At 40.9% G+C, this 11,380-nt stretch overlaps 1 protein-coding gene across 7 annotated transcripts in view; it reads right to left on the reverse strand.

The window, feature by feature from the left end:
• Nucleotides 1–11,003, reverse strand: part of CABIN1 (calcineurin binding protein 1) — a 204,319-nt gene extending 193,316 nt beyond the window's left edge. For 6 of the 7 annotated variants that reach the window (XM_054006393.1, XM_054006392.1, XM_054006389.1 and 3 more), the window contains exons 1-7: nt 10,826–11,003; nt 9,859–9,941; nt 6,344–6,396; nt 5,696–5,788; nt 4,311–4,424; nt 3,983–4,117; nt 1,347–1,527 (exon numbers count right to left, since the gene is read on the reverse strand). In XM_054006393.1, the coding sequence (XP_053862368.1) occupies nt 1,347–1,527; nt 3,983–4,117; nt 4,311–4,424; nt 5,696–5,788; nt 6,344–6,346 (526 nt within the window). In that variant the 5' untranslated portion in view covers nt 6,347–6,396; nt 9,859–9,941; nt 10,826–11,003. The remainder of the gene's footprint in view (nt 1–1,346; nt 1,528–3,982; nt 4,118–4,310; nt 4,425–5,695; nt 5,789–6,343; nt 6,397–9,858; nt 9,942–10,825) is intronic. The other variant, XM_054006388.1, reaches the window with a different exon arrangement.
• Between the last annotated feature and the right edge of the window lie 377 nt (nt 11,004–11,380).

The following is an 11,380-nucleotide window of genomic DNA, read 5'->3' on the forward strand; positions in this document are numbered from 1 at the left end:
CCTTCTGGAGGGAAGCATGGCGAAGGATAGCTGCTCTCAACGGCATCATCCCTTGCTAAAATTCCAGCAGAAATTAATGGTGACTTTATCAGCTGGAACTTTTGCACAAACCCGTTCCACATTATCTTCTCATTAGGTGGTATGGTGCAGCTCCTAGGGAAGCTGAGCTGTGGGGAAAAGGGGAGTGGCCCAGGAAGCAGTATGGATCCCTTGTCCTCTGTGGAATTTCCTCACAGATCTTCAGATATTTACACAGGTGCTGGGCCTTGTCCCCTGCTCCCTTTGTGGCCCCAGAAACCCTGTCTACTGACAAGGTATCTCAGAAACTCCACAAGCTACAACACTTAACTTCCTTACATGTATTTTTCCATGGAGTGCATTACCTGGTCCTTAATAGTTAAATAACTACCACACATTGTTCATTAATTACAATGGAACCGGCTTATAGAGAATCCTGTTGTACTACAGTTCTACTTATAGAGGAGTGAAAACGCTGTGGTGCAGAGCAAATATTTTCTTCACCTCAGTTTATTTAACTAGTTCAGTTCAATGACTAGGTCATGCAAGGGTAAGAAACCAGTTGGGAGTTGAAAAGCCAGTAAAGGCTTGTTTTCCTCTTCCACTCTATGAATAAAACCTAAGTGTGAGAGAATGAGATCTCCTATTTCTAATATCTTGAAGGACCTAGTGACCAAACTGCAGATAATACTTCCTTTGTTTAATAAATCAGTTGGTTTTAAATGCAAAACATTTCTGATAAAAACTTTTTTAATGTATCCCCATATTTAAGGTAATTTTATTTAATAAACTATTTAAATGCTATTTTTGTGAAATTTTATTTGAATCCAGACTCATGGATCCAACCAGGGATACTGAAATCAAAATATTTCCCCCTCAAAGGATCTTGTTTATAGTCCACCTCAAACATTCTACAGAAAAGCAAATCCTTCGGGCGGCCAGGGGAGAAACACATTTCAACTCAATATCCATGGTTGGAACTTTTGTTTCCTTGCCCCTCGTTTGTGTGTTCTGTTTGGGATCCCTTGTAACATAATTATTTTAAAAAGTTGTAGGAATTCTAAAAGAGAAAAGAACTGAATAAAAATACTGAGCACAATGATGGTTTTCAATAAATAAATACAGCAGACAGGGATTTTTACTGTAATTAAAAGCAGTTACAGATCACTATACTTTACCATGAAAAATTTACATATTACATTTCAATACATTGCATGTTTAAGATATTGTGTCTAAGACTGAATCACTGTACTGTTCTGATCATATTGATTTTTACTTGAATTAATTATACATTTTAAGAAAAATTATACAAATCTAGCTGTACTTACTTGTATAGTCACTGAGCGTGTACAAGACTGTGATGAGATTATCTAAACAAGGCCAGTGATCAGGATTACATCTGAGTCCTTCTTCAAAAGCATGACGTGCCAGTGGCATACGGATTAGTCTTATTGCTACACGACCAATTTTATACCATAGGTTGACATCAGTAGAGTCTAACATTACAGCCTGGAAAACATAAATATCACACCATATACACATGTCAACATATGCATGTGTGTGTCTGTACACATTGCCTTATATAGTTTGTATTTGCTGGAGCTGAGGTTTATGATGGAACACTATTGTTCTTTGGGACTAAAATGGTGAGCAAGTAATACCATATTTATTACCTAAACATACACACAATACATGCAAATTAGGGCTGTCGATTAATCAGAATTAATTCACGCGATTAGCTCAAAAAAATTATTTGCGATTAAGCACAGTTTTAATTGCACTGTTAAACAACAGAATACCAATTGAAATTTATTAAATATTTTTGGATGTTTTTCTATATTTTCAAATATATTGATTTCTATTACAACACAGAATAAAAAGTGTACACTGCTCACTTTATATTATTTTTATTACGAATATTTGCACTGTAAAAATGATAAAAGAAACAGGATTTTTCAGTTCACCTCATACAAGTACTGTAGTGCAATCTCTTTATCGTGAAAGTGCAACTTACGAAAGTGAATTTTTTTTGTTACATGACTGCAATCAAGAACAAAACAATGCAAAACTTTAGCGCCTACAAATCCACTCAGTCCTACTTCTTGTTCAGTCAGTCGCTAAGACAAACAAGTATCAGAGGAGTAGCCGTGTTAGTCTGAATCTGTAAAAAGCAACAGAGGGTCCTGTGGCACCTTTGAGACTAACAGAAGTACTGGGAGCATAAGCTTTCGTGGGTAAGAACCTCACTTCTTACTTGCATCTGAAGAAGTAAGGTTCTTACCCACGAAAGCTTATGCTCCCAGTACTTCTGTTAGTCTCAAAGGTGCCACAGGACCCTCTGTTGCTTAAGACAAACAAGTTTGCTTACATTATGGCCTGGTCCACTCTAACCCCCCACTTCGAACTAAGATACGCAACTTCAGCTACATGAATAATGTAGCTGAAGTCGAAGTACCTTAGTTCGAACTTACCGTGGGTCCACACGCAGCAGGCAGGCTCCCCTGTCGACTCCGCGTACTCCTCTCCCGGAGCAGGAGTACCGGTGTCGACGGCGAGCACTTCCGGGATCGATTTATTGCGTCTAGACAAGACACGATAAATCAAACCCAGAAGATCGATTGCTTACCGCCGAACCCGGAGGTAAGTATAGACGTACCCTTATGGGAGATGCTGCTGCCCACTTCTTATTTACAATGTCATCTGAAAGTGAAAACAGGCATTTGCATAGCACTTTTGTAGCTGGCACTGCAAGGCATTTATGTGACAGATATGCTAAACATTCATATGCCCCTTCCTGCTTCGGCCACCATCCCAGAGGACATGCTTCCATGCTGATGCTGCTCGTTAAAAAAATAATGTGTTAATTAAATTTGTGACTTAACTCCGTGGGGGAGAATTTTACGTCCCCTGCTCTGTTTTACCCACATTCTGCCTTATATACTCATGTTATAGTAGTCTCGGATGATGACCCAGCACATGTTGTTCCTTTTAAGAACACTTTCACAGCAGATGTGACAAAACACAAAGAAGGTACAAATCTGAGATTTCTAACGATAGCTACAGCACTCATCTCAAGGTTTAAGAATCTGAAGTGCCTTCCAAAATTTGACAGGGAAGAGGTGTGGAACCTGCTTTCACAAGTCTTAAAAGAGCAACACTCCGATGCGGAAACTACAGAACCCGAACCATCAAAAAAGAAAATCAACCTTCTGCTGGTGGCATCTGACTCAGAGGATGAAAATGAACATGCATCAGTCTGCACTGCTTTGGATTGTTATCGAGTAGAACCTATCATGAGCATGGACGCATGTCCTCTGGAATAGTGGTTGAAGCATGAAAGGACATATGAATCTTTAGCGCATCTGGAATGTAAATATCTTGTGACGCTGGCTACAACAGTGCCATGCGAAAGTCTGTTCTCACTTTCAAGTGACGTGAACAAGAAGTGGGCAGCGTTATCTCCCACAAATGTAAGCAAACTTGTTTGTCTGAGTGATTGGCAGAACAAGAAATAGGACTTAGTGGACTTGTAGGCTCTAAAGTTTTACATTGTTTTATTTTTGAATGCAGTTATTTTTTGCACATAATTCTACATTTGTAAGTTCAACTTTCATGACAAAGAGATTGCACTACAGTACTTGTATTAGGTGAATTAAAAATAATATTTCTTTTGGGGTTTTTTACAGTACAAATATTTGTAATCAGAAATAAATATAAAGTGAGCACTCTACACTTTGTATTCTGTGTTGTAACTGAAATAAATATATTTGAAAATGTAGAAAACATCCAAAAAATTTAAATAAATGGTATTCTATTATTGTTTAATCGTGTGCTTAATCTTTTTAATCGCTTGACAGCCCTAATGCAAATAATTTATACAAAATACGGTGAGGGTCTCACACATCTACTTCATCAAGACTAGTAAATATTGAGTGTCTCATATTGTACTCAGACTGTACTGTACCTCTAAGTAGAACTCCATGGCTGTCTCCAGGTCATCTCGCTGTGCTGCCAATTGTGCTAGATTTTTATAGGTGGAATATTTTAACATCAAGCCTGGATGTTTTAACCCTTCTTTCTCATCACCAGAGAGAACTGCCTGAAAATTATAAACAAAACAATTGTACCCTTGACATCAGGAATTAGACTTGTGATAAACAGCAGCAAATAACCAGCCAACTGACAACCAACATTACATTTTTGAGTCATCCATGGCCAAGACACAATGCAGTGACACAAAATGCAATAAAGATGTGGCTATCTTTCACTTTGACTCCCTAAATTTCACTGACCTCTCGCAGAAGACGAATCTCAAGCAGCTCATGGTAAGCTTTGGCAGACTCTTCAAATCGGTCATGTTTCTGAAGGTCCAAAGCTTTGTGATACAGAGCAAAAGCTTCTGCTTCCTGTGGGTCAAAATAACAAAATTAACAATGTAATAATTACAACTCCTATGCAGAAGTAACACTTAAATAGGAGCAGATTTATATAATGGATTTGGCTCTACTGATTTTTCTCTTAACTTTTTATTTAATAATCTTCAGAAATAAAAGAATAAAATATTAGAACAACCAAGGAGAATCACTGCAATACAATTAGAGATTTTAAGAAAATATGTGGAAGTCAAAAGCAATTTGCTGGGGGGGAAAAAAAGGTGTGGTTAATAGAGCCTTAAAACGACATGCATACCATGGCCATTATTCAGGAAATCATTTCTGTCAATTCCTATTCAGGAAAGCACTCATGCACATGCTTAACTTTAAGCACATACTTAAGTCCCATTGGCTTCAATGGAATAAGTATGTTTCTTTATTAATATGAACAATAAAGCACCCTCTCTGAATAGGTAGACTTTTCTGAATTGGGACCAATAGTTGTAACCAGGCTAAGCGCAGTTGTTATTATTAGAATTCTATCACCACTTCCTTTTGCAGTTTGTAAAATATTTTTAGTTATAAAACCATACTAAAAGCTACCTGTCAGAGTGGTTAGTATTCAGCATAGTTTTACAATTGAAAAAACCCAGTCTACACTGGTCAGGAAAATTAATTCAGTTGTTGCTAGCAACAGCTCTACTTAAATATGGTAGCTGCTAGAATGGTTTCATACACAGTATGAACAAGGCCTAAGTGAAGCCGTAAAATCTAAGGTTTTAACAATAAATACATGTTCTTTTCTTTTAACTATTTCTATCTGATAAATATGATGATTTATCAATAATCTTAGCTAAATAATTCATTGATCCTACAATGAGTTCCATGTGGGAAGCCTCCTGCATCTGCACAGTCTTTATTATATGACAGGAGCCTAAGAACTGAGACAGGCACTCCAATCGCCATGAGAAGTTAATCATTAAAGTAACTTTGGAGGAGAAGGGGAAGCAATGGCCATCTCTCAGCTACAGAAAAATAAATGTATTTCTTCAGTTTATTAAAGTACAACTAGAGATGCCCATTCAGTGCTCTAGGACTAGGTGCCTATCTCATAATTAAAAATCACAACATAAAAAGTAGAGTCATGGTATGCTAAGGGCTGAGTTTAGGAGATGAGAATATTAATGTAGCTCTTCCCCCTAGAACCAAAAATTACAAGAGAACAGACCCAATGTCGGGAGATTAGAACATATCAGAAGAGATTCATTGTCAATTTTCCACATTATTAAAATTGTTTTACTTACTTGAGCCTCCTTTGTCTGTGTTTTGTGACTTTTGAAGGTACCTTCATGCTCATCCTCAATTGTGGAGCTGGCATTCAATGCTGCAATTCGGATCTAAGAAAGAGAATCAAGAAACAGTTACATACATGAAATTCATATCTGGCTCAGTTCCTCTTCTCACCCTTGCCACCAGAATTTTTATCATTTCTCTCTCTAGTTGAAAATCTCACAATAAAACCCGGGTTAGCACTGCAAATGTAAGAAAGTATTACTACTTCAGTATATAATGGTTACTTTATCCACCACTAACTGCAGAATATGACAAGCAAGACAAAGGAAGCTCCTTTAATGCCAGGGGAGGAAATTTAAACCATCCCTAGGAATCATGGGGCCAGTAGAATGGACATATGGATTACAGTGACGCTCCTTAATTTACCAATCACTACAAGGATAATTACTGAAAATGCAATGTTCTAGCTGTGCCAATTAACACTCCACAGAGAGTGGCTAAGTCTTGGGATAAGGAAATATGGAAAATTGTTTTTGGTTTCTCACATCACACACATGAAAGGATTCAAGCAACATGTGGCACCAAGAATTCGCTGCTCTCTCACAGAGCCATACCACCAAGATGTCTGATAAGCAGCTTGTGCTAGACTGCCACCTTACCATGTTCAAGATTCTCCCACTAGAGTCAGGTGGAGGGCCAGTCACAAATAGGTCTGAAGAGCAAACAGGGATTAGAATTATATGTACTATAAATGGAAAGCATTTATTATTAAAAACATAGCATCATTATTTAACAATTTAATTGGAAATTTTTGCAAGCATCATAGCACCTTACAAAATAAACAAGAATTGACAATAATAATCTTAAAAAAAATTGTAAATAAAGTTCTAAAATAATTAAGATGAAAGGAAATTCAATTGTTCCTCATTTTCTTTTTGCTTTTAAGCCTTTAAACACTATAAAATAATGAATATTTGCAATGTACTTATAACTATGGTACATTAGTCAGCTGTAGATTTATGTGTACTAAATGTATTAAAAACATTTAGTAAATAAATAAATGATATTCTTGAGAACATACAAAAATATTACATTAAATGAATGTTAAGACTGCCACATTAATCACTTAAATCTCAGAAAATGACAAAGATAAAGTTGCCTGTGTAGCCTCAACTCTGCCTCCTTGTGGTGCATTGCTATAGTCTACCTGCACCTTGTCATTTTTTTTAAATTATGGAAAAAGCCCTGCTCTGAGAAGAGGACTGACTTCCTGTCCCTGTATCAGCAGCACAAGGCCAGAATCCCTGTTCACAGATGCATTTCTGGGGCTAGATCCCAATGCCCTTCCCACAAGAGTCTGTGGAACAAGACAGAAATCAAGAAAAAAGTTGTCCTGGGGCTGACTGTCAGAGGAGGTAGCCATCATGGCTTGCTTCAGAGCGCATCCAATTGACCTATTACTCAAAACAAGCTGGCAAGCCCTCTACACTAGGGCTCCCAGCTACTGCTGCTAACTTTTATGAAGCTGAACTAGTGCATGTAGCAGTACCCTATACAGAATGTAGGTGGGCCAATGACAACACAGTGTCCCTGTCATCCCTCTTGCAAAAGCAGGACTTTAGAGCTGCATACCCATAGAGGTCTCAAGTAAATATTCAGCAACAAAAAGAAGCTAAACTTCTATGATAAATACTTCTCCATTTTGAAAGGAGCGAGGTTAATATCCCTAGCAATTTTAACATTGATAGAAAATTTGAAAACTGGTATTCACCTTTAAAACCAGTGATTTTTCATTTAAATTAAACCTATAATTTTCATTCTATTAATTTCTTGAAGTATGATGCAAGTAATGGCAAAAGAACATGAAAGGAATTTGTATATTTTATTTTAAATTTTCACTGCCATGAGACAAATCCCTCACATCAGCAGACATACAAAAAAATGACATGTGCACAGCAGGCTAAAAACAGTCTTTTATATTGTAGATCATATTAATAGCAAGGTAACTCCAGAATTAACCACAGCAGGAAGCAGTGGGAGTGCTGAACTATGAGCTGAATGAATTCAGACATCATTGATGAGTGCTTTCACGTGTAAAGAAAGCATATTTTTACTTTAATTTAACTCATTCAGAAATTATCACATTTTGTTGGTTCACACACACTGATTTCCGCTCCCCCCCAACTGAAACTTCCATCACTTGCATCCAAATTACACAGACAACTGCACAATAAAGTACTTTACATCTTCAAAGCATTAATTAACAAAGCTCCAAAATCCCTGCACGACATGTACGTATTTCCCCCGTTTTATAAATGGAGGAAACAGAGGCCTGATTTTCAGAAGTTACAGAACTAGACCCGGGCAAAATTTTCAGTCTGAAACCTTTTTGTCCCAAAATTTCCTTTATTTTTACTTTTAAAAATTCAAAAACATTTTAAAATGCTCAAAACAAAATGTTTTGATTATGTCAAAACAAAATATTTTGTTTTACCAAAAAAAAGTTTTTTTTTAATTTGCTAAAAAAAAATTAAAAAAATAATTTTTGGTCTGACCCTAAACAATTTTTTTTCTCAATTTTTTAAAATTTCCAATGAAATTAAAAGTCCAATTTTCACCTAGGTCTATACTGAACATCCATAACTCCAAATTAAATTATCAACAGCTCTAAAAAACATTGGGCTCCATGGCCCAATTTCAGTGAGATACTTAAAGTTAGGTACGTATTTAAGTTTAATCAAGCTTAAGTTCAAACACATATTTAAGAATCTGGCTAAATCAGGGCCATAGTGACTTGCTCAAGGTCACACAGCAAGTCATTGGTAAATAGGGTGACCATACGTCCCATTTTGGATGGGACAGTTCTCTTTTTAAGTCCTATCTCAGATAGCCCAACTTTTTTGGCAAAACGAGGCATTTGTCCCATTTGCTCGTCAACTGATCATCAGATGGCAAGAGCAAATGGGACAAATGCCCAGTTCTGACAACAATGTGGAGCATTCCCCCTAGGGCGGCATAAAGGAATGTTGGGGGGGGGAGCGACAACGGGGCTTGGGCTGTCAACCCCAGCCCCATGTGGGGGGCAGAGACCCTCAGACCAGCCTCAAGCGGTATCCTAGTTTCCTTTAGGAAATATGGTCACCCGATTGGTAGACGCAGGATTAGAACTCAGTAGCTTAGCTGATCTTGCACTAGACCAACCAAAGCTAAAAAGAAAAATATGTGGATAGCAACCATTTTAATTCTGCATTTTGCTCAAATAGAAACTTTTTAATAATGGTCAAGTTACTTTTAGCTCTAATACAGTCAAACGATGACAGAGGGAGAGAAATAAAATAGAAAGCAGAGCAGGGGTGGCCAACCTGCGACTCCGGAGCCACACGTGGCTCTTCATAGGTTATGCGGCTCCTTGCACAGCTGCTGACTCTGGGGCTGGAGCTACAGATGCTAACTTTCCAATGTGCTGGGGGGTGCTCAGTGCTCACCCCCCTCTGCTGCCCCAGGCCCTGCCCCCACTCCACCCCTTCCCCCGAGCCTGCCATGCCCTCACTCTTCCCCCCTTCCCCAACAGAGATTCCTGTGCACCGTGAAACAGCTGATCACAGCAGGTGGGAGGCGCTGATTGCTGGGGCTGCCAGCAAGCAGAAGGCGCTACAGGTTGGAGTGGGGGAGCTGACGGGGGCTGCTGACGTAGTACTATGGCTCTTTGGCAATGTGCATCGGTAAATACTGGCTCCTTCTCAGGCTCAGGTTGGCCATGCCTGAAGCAGAGTTTTTGTACTGGCATAACTATGTCAGTTAGGGGTGTGATATTTTTACTGGTACAACTCCTAATACGGACAGAGTTATTTTATAGCAGAATAACGCTCTATGGGAATAAACTATATCGGTATAAGCATTTTAATGCTAGTATAACTAAATCCATAGAAAGTGGGTTGTACCGCTTTAGGTATACCAGTACAGTTAAAGCAAATTTTATGTGTAAGACAAAGTCTTAGGCACCTGCAGATGTTATGTCTAGACAGAGTCACTCAATGAAAGAGTTTCAGAGCGCTACTTTAAGCCTTCCAACTTAAAAATCATATACAGGTACTGCAAAAATTAATTTATTTGTTTCACACAGCTCCTTAGATTATTAAAACCAAAATAATTTTCTAATTCTAATGTACTTAACTATTTATGTTCCATTTTCATTTTGCATTGTTCTTGTGAGTTTCACAGTAGGTTCTCATTGCAGTTATGTTTGGGTTTCACATGCTATAAAGGAATATTTGTTTGAAGACAGCAGTTTTCAGTGACTTTTAAAAAAAGTTGTAAAAGTATTTCTACTAGATTTAGGTTTTAGAAAAGTTCATTCTTCCTAAACTGTAATTTTTGACCAAATGCTAACGGGAATAGTTTTCACAGTCGTGTACACAGTGCCACTTCCCAGAGCAAGGGTGTGAAGGAGTGACTGGAGAAGAAGAGGAGGGAGATACATAAATGATGATGGATAGGCCTTTAGCAAGGGGGCAGGGAGGGGGGAGAAGTCGTTACATCCAAGCTCAGCATCCAAGTATTTGAGAAACCCTGTTGTAAAGGGTGCAGGAGCCCAGCAGAATCTTCACAGGAGGCTCCATCCAGCCATAGGCCGGTGTGAGACAGGGGGTGGAATAGGGCCCCTCAGAGTCCCTCAGGCCCTTCAGTGGAAACGGGGACGTCTGTGGGTTCTGGAACTAGAGGGCTCCCCAATGATCTGGGGACCTTTAACGTAAGTAAGGCTTGGCCTGCGGAGATCGCTCCCCCACCGCACCTCCTCCCCTAACAAGGCTGATCCCCCATACGGGCGGGGACAGGGCTGCACCCCCGCGCTCCATACAGGTGCCCGGCAGCACTGTGCCCTCCGCTCCCTCAGCAGAGGCGCCAGGTACCAGCCTGCACGCCCCACACAGGTACCGGCCCCCCGGCTTCCCCGAGAGACTTCCCCACGCCCCAGCCCTTTGTGCAGCCCCGGTGTCAATTCCCAGCCGCCCCGCGCCGGGCTACCAGATCGCCCGGCCCGGCTGGGTAAGCAGCGGGCAGAGCAGCCCGCCTAAGACGGGGAGAGGGGGAGTGACGCGCCGCTGAGGGGAGTCCGTTCTACGTGGAAGGGGGAGCCTCACCTGCAGTCTCCACGGCAACCTCCTCCCGGGCCCCTGGAGCCCAGCAGGCCAATACAACGGCCGCTCATTGGCTGAACTGCAACTCCCTACCCAGCCAATAGAGATGCTGGATACAGAGTGACCGGCTGCCTTAGGAGAGGGCGGAGCCGAGGGGGCTGCAGAGCAGCTTCCCACAGTGATACCCACCCCCTGCGAGGCTATGCCTTCCACACGCGCCGCGCCGCGCCCCGCCCCTTCCGGTCCAGTACCCCCTGGCGCCGTCACGGGACCCCATCGTCAGAGAGTGCCCTGATGCCGTCACCCCTGCACGTCGTTGCCGTCATGACCTTAGCGCGCGCCAATCGCTTGCGCCGTGCTGTTCCCCCATTGGCTCTCGGGAGGCACCGTCCCGTGACTCGTCCTGCCCGCTCTCTCGTGACGTCGGGGTGCGTCCCCCCCTCCCTCGTCCCGCATGTGACTGTCAGCCTTTCCCGCGCGCACGGGGCCGTGGCGCAGCCTGTCCCCGCCGCCGCTGCCCGGCCTCGGTGTTCGACCAGTGACCGAATAGAGCCTGGA

The sequence above is a fragment of the Malaclemys terrapin genome, chromosome 16 (genome assembly GCF_027887155.1).
Source record: "Malaclemys terrapin pileata isolate rMalTer1 chromosome 16, rMalTer1.hap1, whole genome shotgun sequence".
In the NCBI taxonomy this organism is placed as follows: Eukaryota; Metazoa; Chordata; order Testudines; family Emydidae; genus Malaclemys; species Malaclemys terrapin.